This window comes from Chenopodium quinoa, unplaced genomic scaffold (assembly GCF_001683475.1).
Source record: "Chenopodium quinoa cultivar QQ74 unplaced genomic scaffold, ASM168347v1, whole genome shotgun sequence".
In the NCBI taxonomy this organism is placed as follows: Eukaryota; Viridiplantae; Streptophyta; class Magnoliopsida; order Caryophyllales; family Amaranthaceae; genus Chenopodium; species Chenopodium quinoa.
Genome location: NW_018743292.1, coordinates 9366074 through 9386976, shown reverse-complemented (window position 1 = coordinate 9386976; position 20903 = coordinate 9366074). Strand labels below are relative to the sequence as shown.

The following is a 20903-nucleotide window of genomic DNA, read 5'->3' as shown; positions in this document are numbered from 1 at the left end:
TATTACTCATTCTGCAAAATTAGATTAAACTACCACAATTTAAGCACAACAAAACATCACATACTTAAGAACAACACATAATTAAACCTAGGTTAAACATTTAAAAAGTAACATTGTACCATACAAACACAAACACACCCATATCGAATTATACATGTACAAAAATACAAAATTAAGCACGCAAACATGATCATATGCAAATCGAGCATAATTAAGAGTAAAATCCAACCACAATTACAACTTGAACTCATAATCCAACAAATGAAACGAAAATACATACATTAACTATAACCTAACAATTTAAACCAATTACAAACAGAAATCAGCACTAACCTTTTACAATCCACAAAGTATCGCTAAATCTCCAAGAATTTTGCTTCACTCGAGCGTCAATTAGGGTTTTAGGGAAGAAAAGAATAGGGGAGAGAGTGAAGGAGCCGAACGATCAAAATTTTGTATTTAATGTTGACAGTTGGGCTTGGAGGGAGAGTTAATGACTAGGGGGCAATTTAGTCAAGTCAAGTCATCGCAAAATCCCTCTCATTATACCTATTAAACGTTTAATTAATGTTTTAGTTATTGTAATTTATTAGGAAAAAGTTTAGGTGTACCGCTGATAATCAAAGTTTAATGATGTGTATTAAAGATAAAAGTCAAAACTTGGAGTGTATCATTGATAATTTTCCAATATAAATCAGCAATATAGCATAATTTATAATTAATTACATCTAATTAAGCTACGAATTACGGCAAAAAGAAAAACACACTCAAGCCGCATAATGATACAAAACACACTCAAGCCGCATAATTGTGTACCCAAAATGCCCATGTTTAAACAGTTTGAATTATTTAGCTTAATTGACTAATCCCCTTCACTCTTTTTCTCCTACCCTCCTCCCACTCATACTAATTGCAACCTACACCAACCAAGACAATCACAATACCCTACAAAAATTAGACTTTTTTTTGCCAACTAAAGTTGCTTAATTAATACGAATTATACATTAATTAGGTTTGTAACTATTCACAACAAAAATTATCATGTTATGTGGGTGAAAGCCAAATTTTTATTAGTGGACATTAGCCAAAGATGGTTAACAAGTGATTAATAAAATAAAAATCAAAAAATAAATTAAAAGTGACCCCTTAACTAATTTCAAAGGAGGAGGAAAAAAAAAGAAAAAAAAAACCCTTGAAAACATGACAAAAAATCAATAATTCCAACCTTTTCTTCCTTATCCGTGATATTGGACTTTTTGGTGGGCAAAATTATTTTTTGGTTATAAATTTATATGATTATAGACATCACCCCCTTTGAATTGCGTGCCCCAAATCCTAATCTTTCCTCCTCACCCTCAAATTCTCTGATCTGATCAATATTATTACTATTATTGCACTAAAATTTCACAGTTTAAACAAAATAAAATTAAATCAAAATTAAAAGCATAAAAAAGTTTCAATCTTTACAATCACCCAGTTGCAGAAAAGCTTCAAAACAGCATCAATGGAGACTCCTGCTCAACGTCGGTTGCAAGCTATTCAATCCCACCTTCTTCCTCTTTCCATTGACGATGATCCAAACTCCACTATCATCCGCAGTCAAACTGCTGGAGAATTTTACCAAGGTTTCTCTCTCTTCTCTTGTTTTTCTCACTCTAATTTGATCTACCATAGTATTTAATGAATTATGAATATATATATTTTTGTGGGTGCATTTAAAGTTGCAATCTTTTTGTTGGGAAAAAAGGGTTTCCATACCCTTTTGAAGTATTCTGTTAATCAGTTAATGGAGTTGAATAAACTGGGACCCCTTTTTTTTTTTTAGGTTCTTGGATGATTGATTGGATCATGTGATTGGGTTATTTTCACTGTATGTTATAAACAAGTAGTTGGAAAGTGAAAGAGGGGAGAATTTGTATTGTTAAGATTCTTGATTGGTTGTTCCTAATTGGGTTATATTGTTTTTGGGATTTTCTGTTGATGGTTTGTTAGGTTACTTTTTCTGGGGTTTCTGGAATTTGGCTTTTACTCGTAGTTTCTGGGAATTTGCTTTACTTATTGTTTGGAATATGTGCTTTGTTATTGATTACGGTTAATTGGCTAGCTTTATGCCTTTTTCAAGATACCATTAACAATGTTTTATGGATTAATTGTTCTGAGTTGAATGTACTGCCCGGTTATTGGGAGATAATGAATATTAATTTTTTTTGGACTTTATATGATTTGGTCCATTTGGAAATGTGAAATTGACTGTACATTCTATGTTGAATCATCCTACACTCCTACAGGGAGCTTATTACTTTTAAGCTTTTATTAGTATGTAATTATTAAACAGCATCCAATCTATTGGTTAAAGTTTGAGCATATGTATTGGCTCAATTTCCATTTGTAGAGTTTGTTAAACTTCCCTTTTTTTTTTTTTTTACCTTTTTTCCAATTTGAACTTTCAGTCAAAAGCATTTTCTTCAAAAATGCTAGCGCTTTTTATTCAAGATATTAGCTTTTAGAAGTTAGAACTTTAATATAGATAGGTGAATGACGTCAGAGGATTTTCTTTCCATTGGCAAAGTTTGGACTTATTATTAGGCGAACAAAGCGTTTATGACTGTTACGAGTTTTGATTCTGTTGGAAGATGTTGTTTAAGGCTTGCTTTTGTCAATGTCAGTGTATGGGGGTAGTGGAGCTCTTCAGTTAAGCAATTATGATTGGAATCCTAGTGAACAAGGAGATTCTCAGTGGCAAGTTTCCCAGGGTATCAAAAAAATTATGGAAAATGCAATACCTTATGTAGGATTAACTGGAAGTTTGAATTTTTAGCAATGTATTTTCCCAGTATTCACACAAGGCCAATTGTTGTGGACTGTGGATGCCAATTGGCTTTGTACAACACCTGTGCATGGGGTTTAATCAAATGGTTAAGGAATCAAAGGGAGAATATATAATTTATGGCCAAAATATTGTAGCCATATTTCTGGCTATAACCTATGTGATTTGGAAAATTGGAAAGGCAAATAATGCTTCATATTATCAAATTTTGTTGTCAGTTGTTCTTACCTCTGTACAATTTCATACAAGAATTATTTTCAGTATTATAAAGTCAAAGATCTTTGTGCTGGAAACAACACGCATAGGTGACATAGCTGATGTCAGAGCTGAACATGACATTACTAATTTGAGGGAGAGATAAAGAAAATAACTAGATTTAAATTATTCTAGTTTACAGATGTTTTTGTATGCAGTTAAAGATATTTGGAATTGTGAAATTTTTTGAAGTTATATTTTCAAGTTACAGAGATGTGTTACAACAAGTAAAGTTGCTATTGACTATTGTCTTTCTTAATTTCATATCGATGTGATATCATACACTCATATTCAGGTACATAATGTATCAGTCTATAATCTTTGGGAATATGTGATCAAACAACATTGTGTTTTCTACTTTTGTAGGTGAAAAGTATAGTGTAGTCCTTCCTGAAAAGTTACAAACAGGAAAGTGGAATGTGTACAGGTAGGCTATCTTGTGCTGTGTTATTTTGCTCTGTATTTAATTATTTATCACTTCTGCTTCTTCTTTTTTTTTTTGTTGTATATCTCCTTACCTCTGTTTTCATTTATTTATCTGTATCAATTGAGACATGGCTTTATCATATTTTTTGAGGCAGGTCTGCTCGGTTCCCTGTGAATCTTGTCACTAGATTCCCAAACCATCCAGAGATTGGGACATTGCATGAGAATTTTGTGTGAGACTCTTTCATATATTTGTTCGTGGCACGTTACATATTATTTAGAGTAATCTTGCAGGACTAACACTATCTAGTTGTGTAATGTTTATGCAGACATGCAGTTGACAGTTTCCCTGACTACAAATATTTGGGTACAAGAGTGCGTGTGGATGGAACAGTTGGAGAGTATGTTGACAGATTCAAATTGATCTTTCATACTGGCTTGTCCCAGTAGGTTTATATACACCATAACAACTATCTCTGATCATATTTTTCTGTCTAATTCCAAAGGTACAAATGGATGACTTATGGAGAAGTTAGCAATGCTCGCTCTGCTGTAGGATCTGCTCTTCAGAACTATGGTCTGTCAAAAGTGAGTCTTCCTATCACCCCCAACTCTACTTGAGGCCTAAAGTTTACCAGATTTACAAATTGTGGCAAAGAACTTAAGGGCTCTGCCAAAATTTTCTGGAATTTTGTCCAAGCATTGATTGTGCTCCATTCATTATTATTATTACTTGATCCTCAATCTTCATACTTGAGCTGTGAATTTTCTGCTTAGTCATCTGATCTGCTCTTTGAATTGTATTTCTTTTATATTACACATTTACACCCATAAGTAACTGTTGACTGTCCATTTCCTACAGGGCATGAGTGTGGGACTTTATTTTATCAATAGACCAGAATGGGTGGTTGTGGATCATGCCTGCTCGGCTTATTCATATATTTCAGTTCCTTTGTATGATACACTTGGTATTTGCCTCCTTAATCTTTATGCTTCTAGAATGTTTTATTAACTGTCTCTTGGATTCTGATATTTGTTTGCTGAATCACCTTCAGGTCCAGATGCTGTTAAATATATTGTTAATCATGCAGATGTGCAGGCCATCTTTTGTGTTCCAGAAACATTGAATTCTGTGAGTCTTTCTTTCTAGTTCTTGCCCACCAATTTCTGCTGACTGTAATGTAGTGACATGAAGCAGAAAGAGATTTGGGAATAAGGTATCTAGGAGAAATAGTGCACACTGCAAAAGAGTCCCTGTACAATGAAGAGAACTAAGTTGAGTTAAGGTGCCAAAATTGGTGGTGTACAGTGTACAGTTAAATGAGAAGATAATAATTCTGGCAGCCTAGGATTTTATACTTAAAAATTTTCTTAAAGGGAATGAAAAATCACCCTAGGGTCATGTAGGGCGGAGGTGAAATTCTAGAGGTTCCTAACTGATTTAGGACTAGGAATATGATCATATGGGGCCTAAATAGAATATTTGGACTCCATATAATCATTGGGTTGTACGAAAGGTGGGCCTAGGCTTGGTTTAGTATTTTGGCCATAACTCATTCGTTATAAGTTGGATTTGGGCTTATAATATATCGTTGGAAAGTTCTTTTCAAGCCCCATCCAACTAAATAATGATTGGACTAGGAAAATGGACCAAAATAATCAGGTTGGACGTTTTTATAATTTGGGCACGAAATGAATGTTTTTAAGGACACAAAATGGATGATTTTGGGTTTAAGGACACGAAATGAATGATTTGGATTAAATTTTTTTTGGAAAAGGTTAGAAATATGGTCAAGGCTTAAGGAAACTTTGCGCGACTCTTTAACTCTTTGCCAAACTCGTCAATCAAAACGTAAAAGGTATTCATCACTGGGTTTGGTTTTTGAAGAAACGATTAGGTGTCTACAGGTCATAATGTGAAGGGATTTTCTATTATTATAAACTAATATGCTGCTGAGCTCTGGAGTTTTTCTATATCCATGGCATCAGGGGCAAAAAACTTTTAAAGGAGGGAGTGAGGGACTTTTTTTTTAGAAAGTAGAAAATTTCAACCTACTTAAAGAAAAGATAACCTATTCAAAAAAAAAATTGAAAGATGGGGGCTGGGCGAGGAAGCTTAGTTCTTGGTCAATATAAGCTTTTTGCTGGCAAGCATGAGAATTTATTAAGATTAACTAGCTTTGTTACTGATTAGTAATTGTATGTTGTATTTATAGCAATTACTATTGTTGGTTGTTTTTCAAAATGTGATAAAATTTGAAGCAATGACAATTAACTATCTCAGTGATTTGTTATTGGTTTGTTGTTAACTTGTTACCAGATTAAGGGATGTGCTTATCTGAATACGGAGTATGTTTTTGTGAGGAGTAATTTATGAGTTCCTTGGCTTCACTGCTTCTTTGTTCTTTTTGAAGTTACAAAACTTTGCTTCCAGCGTTTCATGAATACAGTTATTTATGTTCTGCTTGTTGATGCAGTTGTTGAGCTTTTTGTCAGAGATTCCAACTGTGCGTGTTATAGTGGTATGCTCTTACTTGTTCTTTGTATACAACATTTTGTATGATGAAGTATGGTTATATCTCAAGTTTTCATACCATGCATTCTTCACAGGTAGTAGGCGGGGTGGATGAGCACTTGCCCTCACTTCCTCAGGCAGCAGGAGTTAAATTAATATCTTATTCAAAGTTATTAAGTCAGGTAAAACCAATATCCTTTTTGGATTTATTGCATTTTTTGGTTTCTGAAATAATATGTCCAGTTGGACTTCTAATTTCTTCTTTTCTAATAAAATTATCCTACTCTTAAAAAAGAAAAATCAAGTGTATGTGTAAAGGAAGTTGGAAAATCTTCTTGAAGCATGTCTGTTGTTCTGCCCTTGTTATTTCAACTGGAACCAAATAATACACCATTCTTTGGCTTCGAGTTGTAGTGGTTTCTTGTAAAGAGCTTTTTAAATTATAAACTGCTTTTTTTTTTTTTCTTTCAATTTCCTCACTGTTATTGTGGGTAGGACTCCTTACGTCCAATTTCACTTGCTGCACTTGGTCAATTAGAGACCTTGGGGCAATTGTGGTCTTCTAAAAAGTTTGTTACATGATCTGCTGACTCCTTAGGTTTCTGTGATCCTCTTTTATTAAAAATGGCGACATGCTTCTTTTTCCGATCTATTTGAAAGACTAAGTAGCATAGTGTATGTATTTATTGATGAATGTATCTTTTCAGGGCCGAGCTAGAATTCAACCATTTTCCCCTCCTACCCCGGATGATGTTGCCACAATATGTTATACTAGTGGTACAACTGGTACTCCAAAGGTACAAATTATCCTCTCCTTCCGATGAAACTTTATATTTTATCGATGGCTTATATCTGGGTTCATCTTGAAGGGAGTTGTATTGACACACGGAAATTTAATTGCAAATACTGCTGGTGTGAGCACTAATGTCAACTTTTGCTCCTCTGACGTGTAAGTAAATGAATTTGTTCTGCAGAATTTTCTAATATTTCTCCTCTTGCATTTGTATGTTTGGTAACTTGCTATATTTGGCAGCTATATATCCTATCTTCCATTGGCACACATTTATGAACGAGCCAACCAAATCTTGGTAGCCTACAATGGTTGTGCTGTTGGCTTTTATCAAGGGGTACTTGACAAAACTTGTTATTTCATATTATTGTGGAATGTTGGATTATGCCTTTTCTGTTCCTCCTGATATTGTCTATGGTCCTTTTTTCCAGTGATTAAAATTTAGTTGGCCTTTTGGCTTTCTTGTCAAAAATTTGATATAGGGGCTGTTATGCCCTTTGTTTTTTTTCCTCTAGGACAACTTGAAACTGATGGATGATCTGCTGGCATTGCGACCAACCATTTTTTGTAGTGTTCCTCGGCTCTACAACAGAATATATGCTGGGTAAATTAGAGTTTACTTCCATGTAGAATTCTAACATTGGGCTTGTATGTGGACTCTGACATAGTGTCTGTGTTGTAGGATTATCAATGCTGTAAAGACTTCTGGGGCTCTGAAAGAAAAGCTTTTCAATGTTGCCTATAACTCAAAGAAGCAAGCGATACTAAATGGTATTGACAACCAGCCCCTGCATTTTCTTTCCTTCCCCATTATCTTGTATTATTCAATATGATACATTGATTGATAACTATGTGTTTGTCTATGGGTGTATCACTTGTGTAATAATACCATTTGTAAGATGTTAGGATTTCCAGAAGGAAAAACCAATTTTAGACAAGATATGAACAATTCAAAGGCATGAAAATATCAACATTGACAACCACGATTTGTTGTGGAAAACCTCTCCCTTGCCAAAGAGACCACCAACTTGTCACTAAAATACCTTGAGCATTAACTCCCACTAGTGATCTCTCAATTCACCGAAAAATTACAAATCCCTCATTTAGCTGGCTCTCAGGGTTTTTGTAACTCTCTCGTATTATGTAATAGACTAACCTAAGGAGGGGCAATATTGGTAGTCTAGTATTATTAGGTTATAGTCTTTAGCTTTAGTATAAATAGAGAGAGGGAGGAAAGGAAAGGAAAGGAAAACATAGGCAGAAATTTGTATTGGAAAACCTTAGAGAGTTATGGCCTCAAGCCATTGTTAGAGAGTTATAGCCTCAAGCTATTTTGAGAATAATATCCTAAAGCTATTAAACCTATCATTTTGTAAACCTTTTGCCATTTCCAATCAATATTTAAGCTTCCATCTTTATTATTTCTTCATATACAATCAATTTACAAAAATCAGATCATATATCTTTATCCCTCTATTTCCCTTTTATTTGCTTGAGTAAGTTAGCAGCAATCTTTCGTTTAAAAAAAAAAATAAAAAAATTAGCAGCAATCTCAGTCCATTGCAGTTGGTATCAGAGACTTGTAACAGATTACTTATTTGACTTTGTATTTCTGATTTAATAAGGCAAATGAAAAAATAAAAATAAAAAATGGAAGTTTGATTGAAAATGTCAAAATGGTTACAAAATAGCAGGCTTAATAGCTTTAGGCAATCACTCTCAAATAGCTTGAGGCTATAACTCTCTAACAATGGCTTTAGGTCATAACTCTCTAAGTTTTCCAATACAATTTTCAGCTCATGTTTTTCTTTCCCCCTCTCTGACTATAATCTAATAATACTAGACTACCAATATTGCCCGTCCTTAGGTTAGTCTATTACACATTTTAGTGTACAACTGTTTCTCTCTAACTGAGCAATGGTTTCCAAACCTCTTTATATAGAGAATGGAAACCCTAGACTCTTAGTCGACTTAAGAATAGCATCTAACAAGATCTAAAATGTCACGAGGACATTAGGAAACTAATATTATATCTTCCTTAAAAAAATTACAATTATTTGAAATAAAATACCCAACAATCTTAAACAAATTAGAATAAGACTGTAACACTGAAAAATGGAAAAGTTGAAGTATTGGGGTACATCGCCAAGTATAAATATTCACATGGCTGTGTGTCACTCTTTATGTCGACCTTATACTACACATTTGTGTAGTTTGGGGCACATCTGTGGTTCTCTACCTCACCTTTTGTCTATTTCTTGCCTGCTTCACTTTGTAGCATCTTCATACTTGATCCGTAACCCGAAACTGGCAAGTCTTGGACCTAACATTTTGTGCTAGGCTTGCAAACTAACCTAAGATATGATCATTTAGGGATGGTCTGGGTTTGAGAAGGTAGAAGTGAATGTAAATTTTGCAAGTGACCTAAAAACATTATTGAGAGAGTAGGTGACTATTTGATCTTTGATCCTCCCCGCCCTTAACTCCCTGACCAGATAAAAGGAAAAAAAAGTTTGGCGATGAAGTAAATATTGCATCTCTTTCTTTTACTGTAGTAGATTGTGGTATCTTATTATTCTCTTGATCTGAAAATAGTGCCTTTAAGTAAGCATATCCAATTCTCGGAAGCGTATGATTTGTAGTGTTACTTGTTAATCTTCGTACTTATTCAGATGCTATATTTCAGGGAGAAAACCCATCGCAAATCTGGGACAAGCTAGTATTCAATAAAATTAAGGCCAAGCTTGGAGGCAGAGTTCGCTTAATGGCTTCTGGCGCTTCACCATTATCCTCTGATGTCATGGACTTTCTGAAAGTGTAAGTTAATCATTAAATGAATTAGTCATGCTTATTGAAGGTCTTTATTTAAAGCAATCATTAGTGTTGATTATAGCAAATATGGTATTACGGACTTATGGTGTTAACGTGTGCATATCTTTAATAATAGGTGCTTTGGTTGCCGAGTACTTGAAGGATATGGTATGACTGAGACCTCCTGTGTCATAAGCTCAATGGATGCAGATGACAACATGTCAGGTCATGTTGGTTCCCCTAATCCTGCTTGCGGTAAGTGCACTTTTGCTCGAACGACATGAAGTAATTTTAGGTATATTGGCTGCTAGAAATTAATCTTGACTACTTAGACTAATCAGCTATCTGACCCAAAAAAAAAGGTTATTAGTTTGGCTTGTTCCAAACTGTCTTGTCTCTTCGTTTGTATCTGAGCTATGTGGCTGTGAACAAAACAAATTGTGGTAAACTCCATTTCATAGTGGAAAATTGCCAAATCCTTTCAAGTTTATGTCATTTTTTCGCTCATATTATTTACCTGATAACATTTTTATGGCTTATTGCAAGTCATGCATTACAAGAAAGTGATTTTTTTTGCTTTTAATGCAATTTCAATTCCAGAGGTGAAACTAGTCGATGTTCCTGAAATGAATTACACATCTGACGATCAGCCACATCCTCGTGGTGAAATATGTGTTCGGGGGCCCATTATTTTCAAAGGCTACTATAAAGATGAAGTGCAGACGTACTAAATTTCTTTTAATATTTTTTTTTGTTTTTATTTTTTTATTTTTTATGTTCAGTCTTGTTACACTTAAGAAACCTGATTATCATTTTCTGTTCCAGGAGAGAAGTAATTGATGATGATGGTTGGCTTCACACTGGAGATATTGGGTTGTGGTTACCTGGAGGTCGCCTCAAGATCATAGACAGGTGAGTTGTGCTTAATTCAGAACATTGTCAATTGACTTGGTAACCATGCACCTTTGATATCAAATACGAAGTAGCAGTTTAACTTGTTAAATCACCTGTAGAACTACTATAAAGGAGAATCATTAATTTAGGCCTTGGGCATTATGTACTCCTTGTTAGCCCCCTTTAATTTGATACTCCCTCCACCCCTTATTTTAAATTAATATCTACTTGTTGCATGGAGGTCAAGAAGAGTGCAAAGTTAAAGGTTAAATTGGATTATACTACGTATAATGTATCTAGCCATTCTATGTCCCTTAATTTTGTTTGCTGTTTTCTTGTATCCTTATCTGTGTACATATTAGTTTCCATGCAATACATCTATCCACAAATAGTTTCCTGGTATCAGCCGTTTACTCTAGAACAAGGCTTTTTTTCTTTTTTTCTTTTTCTTTTTTTTTCCTTGCAACATTTGGTTAATGTGCGGAAATAAAAGAAAGTTGAAATATTGGGGTAGTGGTCCACGAACCCCATGTAATTAGCAAAAACGAGAAGAGAAATTGGTATATTAGTATATATATTAACACATGCCATAACTGGATATGTTTTAAGTAGTACACAAGTTCCATGAAAATAACCAAAGGAATAATTTCTAGAATTTCAGATTATACCTGCCAGATTAAGACTTATTTATTACAGACTTTGGCGGACTAAGGGTTTTCTCTTGCAAATCATAAAAATCTCTGCCTTTTGGATATTCAGTTTAAGGATGTGAAGGATGCTAGAGTGTGTTTGGGAGATTCTGCCGGGGTTTTTTCTTGTACATCCTTTCTTATTTGCTTGAATCGACCATTTGACCCCCTATGTATCCAGATGTTCCACTAGCAACCTCTATCTAAGAGGCAAAAGTCCCTCTTACGGTGAGAGCAATTGTGTGGATGTTAGCTTTGGGAAGACTAACACGAATGATATGCTGGCTGGGGCACCTAACATTTGCTTTCCTTGCTGAGCTACTATTGAATCTTGTTCAAATGTTTCCATCGCTGTGACATGGCCTGTAACCTTTGGAGATGGCTCTTTGCGGTGTATAAAGTGGATTGGCTTTTTCTGTTGATATACAAGAGATTACAGATTTCCTTTTATAAGTTAGGTATTGGAAAGTAGAAGAGAACGCTTAGTGAATTTCTATGATAGCTATTTTGTAGAGTGTCTGGCTGGAACGGAATGCCATTGTTTCTGGAGTTGCTTTGTCCTGTGTGAATCATTAAAAGTAATGTTGCTTGTGTCTCTATGGACTTAGGCAGCTGGGGTTGTCAAAGTTAATCTAGCCAAAAAGATAGAAAGGAACTAGGCTATTTTATAAATTTATTTTTGTTTTCTTGGTTAGGTTACCATGCCCTCATGCTGCAACTCTTCAACTGCTTTCGTAAAGCAGTTTTTCTCTTAAAAATATGTTAAATTCGAAGCGCTATGCTGTTATTGAGCATTGAACTCAAGATCTCTAACTAAATGTGTGAGCCCAACTGAACTAATGAAATAACATTAGAGCAGAGAGATGATAATGTAGAATCTTTAACTCATGAATGGAAAACTTAACTAAGTTTGTGTTTGGTTCAAGCGAAAACACTATAAACTGTATAGTAATTTAAATGGAAATCAGGTTTCAAATTTCAATTTTCTTTTATGGTTCTTTTTTAGAAAGTAAGAGTGGAAAGAATGGGGAAATGGAAAGGAGGAGAGGAGGGAATATGGAGGAAATCACGTCATTCCTTCCTCACAAAAGAAATATATATTCCATGTTGATGAAATTTATAGTTTAAACGACTCATTTGCCAAATAAAAGGGAATCAGATATTCTGTTGTAACTTGTAAGCATTTATTACTCTTAATATGAGCATATATGCGTATGCTGCTTGTGTTAATCTCTGATAATCCTTTTTTTTTTGTTTACGTCTATTGGGAGTAATAAAAATCCCTATTTTCTCAGAATTGCAAAGGTTTCTTAGATTTGATAAATTGCTTACACCTACCTATATGGTAAATTTATTGTAATGATATTTAAATGTATGTTTTGAGTTTTTGTTGATGATGGCTCCTTTTGTTTTACTGACTTAATGAAAAATTAAAGGCTTAATACCCGACTTTGATACAGTTATTTTGGCAAGATAATTAACCTTTTTATTGCACTGGTCAGGCATTTTTTTTTCAATTATGCTGTTGGTATTTTTGATGAAAAATACTTAAGACACCAATTTTATTTTTTTATTTTTTATTTTATAATATTCCACTAAGATTGTTAATTTTTCTTGTGGCAGGAAAAAAAATATTTTCAAATTAGCTCAAGGAGAGTACATAGCACCTGAGAAAATTGAGAACGTATATGCCAAGTGCAGATTTGTAGCACAGTGCTTTGTATATGGTATGATTATACAAGGCAGCGGTTCTTTTAACCACACTGTTATATTTTATTATTCTTATGCTTGACATTTTCACAGGTGACAGCTTAAATTCCTCATTGGTAGCAGTTGTTGCTGTCGAGCCAGATGCATTAAAGGATTGGGCTTCAGGGGAGGGCATCAAGGTAGTTTACTAGTTTGTAATATTATTGTAGTTCCTCACATATTGCAATGCAAAGTTAGTGTTCATAAAACATGTTTGCTTGACACCTAATTATTTTAAATCATCATATTGTGCTGGGCTGTAAACTTAACTTCATCATGATCGTTATGTTCTTTTGGCGTCAATGACATAAGGGGTATTTTGATTCCTGGATCTGAGTAGCCATTGTTGATTTGAGGTGATGTAAAAGAGTTAGACTAGTGTTAAGAATTTTAGAGTATATTATATGGATACCTGTCCAGGAGGTTACATAGGAGCTCCTGTTTGTATCCAGGCTCTCTTAGAATTAGAAGAATGGGAAAAGTACCAAATTACTCAAATTTGTTGGTTTGTTATTATAAGCAAATTGTACATTTGTACTTGCACAAGATTGGTGAATTGTATACTTGCACCATCTTTTATTTTATCAATATGCTTTCTCTAGGTCCATAAAGTGCTGTGGATCGTGTTTTTTTGTTGATATGTACGGCAGACAATACTAGTTTATATCTGTTAATGGTAATTTGAATTGCATGGATGCAGTATGAAGATCTAGGACAGCTCTGTAGACATCCAAGAGCGAAGGCTGCAGTTCTTGCTGATATGGATGCTTTGGGAAGAGAGGCCGGGGTAAGTACTTCCATGGACTCCTGGTTTATTTTATTCCAACTGGCAGTTTGACCCTTTTCTAACTTCTCTTGATGGCTTTCAGTTGAGAGGGTTTGAATTCGTGAAAGCTGTGACCTTGGTACCGGAACCATTTACTGTCGAAAATGGTCTTCTCACTCCAACGCTAAAGGTTATTTTCTTCTCTCCCTCTTTCACGTGTTTACTACTGTAAAAAGTAGGAGTCTTTTCACATGTTCTGATTGTCGTTCTGAGTTTTGAGATCTACTCCTACATATTAAGGGAGTGATAATGTGCCAAACTGAGCTTGAGCTTGAGCTTGTCTGGCTCTTAACTTCCTGGTTTCATTCAGTGCATTACCCAACTTTATCAGCTTGAATAACTTGAGCTTTAGTTACAAGGTCCAACTAGGAAACTACATTATCAAGTTGCAGACCTTGCCTTGTTTAAATTCCTGACTCTTTGATAATGGGTCTTTAATTATTTGTTAAATCTATATATCAACTTAATATAACTTTTACCTGTTAATAACTAAAGATAATAAACGGTTGAAATTATGCATTGGAAAGCATGAATTTAGAAGTGTAGTATCTAAAACTAGACTGAGGAAGTACATATATTCTTGCCTGCTCATGAGCTATGGTTCATTTAACATAGGTGATCAACTATGGCCCGGTCCGGAAAATTGGACGGGTTTGGCAAGCCTAAAAACACAGTTTTAGTTTAAAACTGAACCCGGCCTGAAAAGCCCACTTTGGCCTGACAAGCCCGGTGCTTTTTTTTTTTTTTTTTTGCTGGTTTGGGCATGCGATTTCATACTGAGTCCCGGCCTGACCTGAATTTTGATCACCTGATTCAAGCTTAGTATGACTCATCTTTAAAGTTAAGCTCACTCAAACCGAGAGCTGAACTTTAGTAGATCACATTCAAATTATGCTCATTACAGTGTGCCCCCATAACCACCCATACATATAATGCTGAGTGAGTTCTTCACTTGTCTAACAAAGTTCATATCCTTCTCAAACTTTGACAGGTAAAGAGGCCTCAAGCTAAGGTTTACTTTGAGAAAGAAATAGGAGAAATGTACGCTCTACTTTCGAAAGCTGACCCAACGCAGAGCAAATTGTGATGAAATTTGGTCCGTGAAATAAGTTTAAGGTAACAGTCCATTGGGAATAACTCGAGGCCAACATCCTGTCATTTGTCAAGTGATAACGAGGAAGATTTGCTTGTAATCTCCCTGATTCTGCCAGTATTAGTATTTGTGTCAACCTAGCAGGATTATTAATTTATTTATTTATTATTTTGGGGATCATTTTCGCTCTAAAAATAGAAAATAAAAAAATGTCTACATATATATTTAGTATATTAGCAGGTTTTTGGAAGTGGCTTATTGTGCCTGCTATTTGTAATTTTGTATTACTCCGTAGCTTGCTATATGATGCACGCCTGCTGTGATACGATGCATGTTGTAACATTCTGTTAGAATAAACTGTACATGATTATACGTATTGAAGATTACATTACATGCCGTCTTATGTTGTAATTAGAATTAAAGACCATGTGTTGCACGGATCTTACTTAATACGAAGTACAATTAAAAAATATTAATCGACTAACATGATTTCCAAGATATTTGTAAAGTATTTTATTATCCTAGTCACCTGTTTTTGTTAATTTTTTTTGTCGTGTTTCATATTCTGTCTTTTATACTATATTTTTTGATTTATAGATCACTTAGATCAGAGGTTGCAAGGCTAAAGTAATTGGGGAAAAATAGTGCTTTTTTGGTAAATAAAAATTGGGAAAAAATTAGTGTTTGCAAAAGCTTTAGGAGAAATATATGGTTTATGGGTTTTTCATCATAAGTAGCTCATTTCTTTTTTTTTTTTTTTCAATTTTTTTTTCCTTCATGTTGTGTTAAACTTAGGCTACGTATGTTGCATAATCAACATGTGAATGAAATTATAAGGAAACTAGGACGTTGATGCCCTGGGTTCGCTCTGCAATATATATCCTTATGTTTTAAAAATCTTTACATTAATTGGCTGCTTATAAAATAATTATAAAGTAATAATTATTTTCTAAAAGGCATTATCACTAATGTCTAAATCTATCCATATTTGATACATTTGTTACTTTAACTGTTCACAATCGTATGAGTTATTTAATTTACGGTTTCATTGACATTTAAAAATTTGAGTACTCCTACACTTTATTCAAACATCTTAGTTCGAAAAGTAAGTCTACAGCTCCTAGGCTTTTAGGAATTTTTTTTTTGAAAGAAGATTCCCTATTTGGAATTTTAATTCTAGTGGCGATGCTCGATCGGTTTGTTTATTGAATTTTAAAATAAAATTGTTATCTTTATGTTAAATTTTAAAACATATCATTGGTAAAAACATTATTATGTATGAGGTGTATATCTCGGCCTTTTATTTTTGGATAAAATAAATTTTTTATCTAAATACTAAATTTTAAAACATATCATTGGTACAAACATTGTTATGTAAGAGGTGTATATCCCTTTGGATTTTGGATATATTGACGTAAGATACCATTGATTTTGTAAGAGCGCAATATATATTATAGAAATATACACTATATATTTGAGAAATATTTATGTATTCGAATTTTCTATTCATGGATTAATAATCACTTGACAATCATACTTGTAAAATGAAAAAATATAGTATTGCCGCTCATAAAGTTTTATGGTGTATCAAGTATGATTGTGATACTATATTTTATGTGTATAATAAAGTAAAAAAAAATAGAAATTATTGAGCGTCAAACAGTGCGTTGTAAGTGTTATTGTGCTTGCAGAAATTGAAGAGCTCTTTCCCAAATTAAAGTCAAGAAGAACCGCAATTCCAAAATTGCAGCCAAAGTTTTAAGAATTCCCAAAGTACCGTCCACGTCATCGGTTCAGGGGGAAGAAATTTTAAATCCGGTCTACAGCAAAACCGCTACCTGAAGTAACCACTACCTGAAGTAGCGGTTTTTACTAATAAACCGCTACTTCAGGTAGCGGTTTTCTTTTTAATAAACCGCTACTTCAAGTAGCGGTTTTTGTTTAATAAACCGCTACTTCAAGTAGCGGTTTTTGTTTAATAAACCGCTACTTCAAGTAGCGGTTTCTAGCAGGTATAATTTCCTGATTTCACTTTCCTCTTTCATTTTCGTCTTCTCACCAAAATCCCATCCACGCCTTCCACCAAAATCACACCTCCTTCAACGGAAGCCGGCGCAGCCAAGGAATCCACCGACGCCGCCGGAGCATTCCTCAGCAACGAAGGCCGCCGCTTGACGCCGAGGGTTCGACTTTAGTGGTCGGCTTCGCTAATTTCAGAAGAAACGTGCTGATCTTCTTGTTTGTGGTAAGTGCCCTAATTATTTTTTGTATTCAGTTATTGGGTTTGTTGTTGTTATTGAGTTTCAGAATTGTATGTATGTGTTGTTGTTGTTGGTTTTGGTTGTGTTGTTGTTGTTAGTGTTCTTGTTTATTGTTGTTGTTATTGAGTTTCGGTTGGTTGTGTTGTTGTTGTTAGTGTTCTTGTTTATTGTTGTTGTTATTGAGTTTCGGTTTTGGTTGTGTTGTTGTTGTTAGTGTTCTTGTTTATTGTTGTTGTTATTGAGTTTCAGAATTGTATGTATGTTTGTGGTTGGTTTTGGTTGTTGTTGTTGATTTACTTACCTTACATATAACCCTTGTAGAATTATTAATGGTTTCGATCACATTACTCAGTTTAGGTTGCTATAATTGCTGATTTTGAAAGTGAAAATAGAGCTTCTATACACAAAGTACATGAGCTCAAAGTACATGTAGTCATGACTTATGCCCATGTTGAGCTTCAAGAGGTATTAAGACCTTCATAGCTCAGTTTAGGTTGCTATAATTGTGTAGTTTGCTTGCTTGATGTTAGGACATTGCCACACTGTTAATGAATTTTTGCAATCTAATATCTTTGATTAATAATGGTCTTTTCTAGAATGAAACATGGAGGTTCCGAACTACCCTCTATATTGCTATTGGGGTGGAGAAATTGTCCACAAAGATAGCGATATAACGTATAGGGGTGGGAATCAAAAATTTGAGTTTGTACATTCTGCGATGACATATTCACAAGTTCTGAACAAGCTATATGAAGAATTGAGTGTTGATCCTAGAGGTGTGGAGTTGAAGGTGGTTATGCGTTATCCTATGGCTGGGGCATATGTTGCAATTCCGTTAAATGACGACAACGCTGTTAGAGCTATGTGGATTGCTGTGACTCAGAGTTCTTCTGTTGCAATGCAATTGTTCATTGAACAAGTTCCAAAGGAGCCAGTTGTGCAAACTAACACTGGTTCCTTTCCGGGGATGGATTTTTTTGGTAGTGTGGATCAACCGTTTTCCACTGGTGTTCAAAGTGTGGGCATAGGGTCATTCACAAGAATGCTTGTTGATCCACATTATGTCAATGACCATCTCTCACAGTTTAGGTCTCCGGCCTCATCGCCTAATGTTGGAACCTCGACAAGCACACAACCACAAGGCATTCTTGATTCTCTTGACCCAAACAATGTTGATGTATTTGGCGATGCAGAGATGAATGACACTGATGAGATGATGATGAAGAGGTAATTGAAGCTCGTGATAAGGCAATTAAAGGAAGCGCCCCCACTTCAGACTTCAATGAAGTGGCGCAAGTTGATCCTCGTTTGAATAACTCATGGATGTCTTTGTTAGGAAATGAGACATATAACAATGGGGAGAATTTGAGGTTGGTCAGCAGTTTGACTCATTGCAACAACTGAAAGATGCTGTGAAATCTTACTCCATAGCTAGAAATCAAACAATTCGAGTTGTGGAGGCAGAGCCAGAGAAATATGTTGTTGAGTGCAAGAGGAAAGAACAATGTAGTTGTTCGTGGAGGCTTAGAGGAGTGAAAGATCCAACACTCTCTACGTTTAAAATTGTGAGGTACAACGGCCCTCATGCAAGTAACTGTGTTGGTGACATCGACTCGGGAGATCATAAGCTACTGACTTCCGAGTTCGTTTGCAATGCTCTTCTAGATGTCATTCGCGTTGATCCTTCATTGAAAATCAAGACAATGGTGCAACTTGTGAAAGAGAAATTTGATGGATTCCAAATAACCTACAAGAGAGCATGGCTAGCGAAACAAAAGGCAATAAAACTCATTTATGGGGATTGGGAGGGTTCATATGAACAGTTGCCTAAGTACATGCAAGCTCTCAAGGAATCAAATCCTGGAACTGTTGTTGAGTGGAGGTTGTTAGAGTGTACGGTTCCTGGAACACATGTTTTTCAACGAGTCTTTTTGGGCATTCAAGCCATGTATTGATGGATTCCGTCACTGCAGACCCCTTATCACCATTGATGGCACTCATTTATATGGAAAATACAAAGGCACTCTACTCATTGCTATGGGAACGAATGCCAATTTTCAACTATTCCCCCTTGCTTTTGCGGTTGTCGAAGGAGAGAACAATGATATTTGGTCTTGGTTCATGGCTTGTATTCGTGCTCGAGTTACAGATAGGAAAGGGCTATGTGTGATATCTGATAGACATGCTGGTATTTTTAGCAGCAATGGAAGAAGTTGGAAGTGGTTGGGAGGAGCCCAATGCCTACCACAAGTACTGTACACGACACTTGGCTTCTAATGTGAACTCAAAATTTAAAAGTGTCGTCATAAAGAACCTCTTTGGCAAAGCAGCTACTGCAAGGCAGAAGAAGAAGTTTGATTACTACATCAACAAAATTGGTGACTTGAATGTAGAGGCCCGTAGGTACTTGATGGAAATTCCGTACAGTAAGTGGTCCATTCATCATGATGGTGGTTTCAGGTTTGGTGTGAAGACTACAAACATGTCGGAAGTTTTCAACGGAGTCTTAAAGGGGGCTCGATGTCTCCCGATAACCGCTTTAGTGCAAATGACCTTTTTCCGGTACAATGTTTGCTTCAAGTTCATGTTCTTACAATTCTATCTTTCAAGAATTATTATTAACATGTCTTTACAGGTGGTTACGTGTCCATCTATCGTGTGCGCATACTGCTTCTGGACTACCATACTACAGAGATGCGTTTGACCATCAGCGCGAGGACCAGGTACAATCGGTGTTTCTTTTTTTTTATGCATTGTATTTCTTCCATTATGTTAGTCATATACATGTTGACATACTTGTTTTGGGAATTAGATGATTTGGCAGCCATATACTGAGGCGGGTGATGGATCGACTTCCGGAGATTTGTCGCTCAGACATGCACATTTGGCGTTCACGGGCACCTCTGATATGCTTTGACGTCGTTGAGTTCCACCTCCCAGACCGAGTCCTTCGTCAGTTCGGGTTAGACCAGCCGATCCCACAGGATGTAGACACGGACGTTGCTCTACACAGGAAGGATCGAAGGGGACAGCGTAACTGGGAGATTCGGCATTCGGACCATGTACACGAGTGGAGTCGACGAGAGGCATTAGTCGTCCAGGGATACCCGTTCACTGGGACTTCTTCCCCGGCCATGACAGAGTACATGGCTTGGTACCTTCGCATCACGAGACTGGTCATTACTCCACCTTCGCAGGAGCGCCCCCCGAGTCATTACCAGCCAGCTACCTCTGACCTCCTGCTTGTATGAACTTCACTTCATTTCAATCTAGTTCTTACGTTTTTGATTTCATTTTACTAACATTAAAACTACACTTAAATGTAGGCACATGCATTTGCTGATTTGCACGTCCAGCTATCGGGAGCTACTAAGACCATCTCCCACTTGCCACCAGAGACGGCTATACCATTTGCCATACAGACGATGCAGGGTTTTACATCATTTTGTGGCCAAACCTTGTCTAGGGTGGGGCAGTCACACCTTATTCAGCAGCCTCGACCGTCCACATCTTCATCTTCTACTGTGCACACTATGCCGATCAGACCACCACCTCATCGTGGAGGCCATTCAGCACGTGCCTTCCGTCCACCGACTCCTTCTCAGCATACTATCATGACATCTCCTCCACTAGTGCATCGCCAGTATCAGAGAAACCGACGGCGTAGCAACACTACGTCTGGGGTTGGAGTTGGCCTGGATGACATTCCAGAGGAGACAGCTGCATCATCTTCATCGTCACCTCATGGGAAGAAGCAACGCCCGAGC

The 20903-nt window shown here is 35.9% G+C and overlaps 2 protein-coding genes and 1 pseudogene across 2 annotated transcripts; all 3 read left to right on the top strand.

The window, feature by feature from the left end:
* The first annotated feature begins 1014 nt into the window (after positions 1-1014).
* Positions 1015-15098, top strand: LOC110736914 (long chain acyl-CoA synthetase 7, peroxisomal-like). Its single transcript, XM_021917251.1, has 23 exons — positions 1015-1625; positions 3449-3509; positions 3664-3741; positions 3838-3909; positions 4015-4096; positions 4371-4476; positions 4564-4640; positions 5986-6030; positions 6119-6205; positions 6731-6820; positions 6893-6972; positions 7057-7150; positions 7329-7417; positions 7496-7584; positions 9486-9630; positions 9761-9879; positions 10225-10348; positions 10450-10536; positions 12831-12934; positions 13011-13096; positions 13657-13743; positions 13826-13912; positions 14774-15098. Exons 1-23 carry the CDS (start codon positions 1505-1507, stop codon positions 14867-14869), a joined length of 2106 nt encoding a protein of 701 aa, XP_021772943.1. The 5' UTR covers positions 1015-1504; the 3' UTR covers positions 14870-15098.
* Positions 15099-17046: 1948 nt separating this feature from the next.
* LOC110736913 lies at positions 17047-18484 on the top strand. The gene is made up of 2 exons (XM_021917250.1): positions 17047-17120; positions 17733-18484. Exon 2 carries the CDS (start codon positions 17741-17743, stop codon positions 18365-18367), a length of 627 nt encoding a protein of 208 aa, XP_021772942.1. The 5' UTR covers positions 17047-17120; positions 17733-17740; the 3' UTR covers positions 18368-18484.
* A 1219-nt stretch (positions 18485-19703) lies between these two features.
* LOC110735914 overlaps positions 19704-20903 on the top strand; it is a 14196-nt pseudogene continuing 12996 nt past the window's right edge.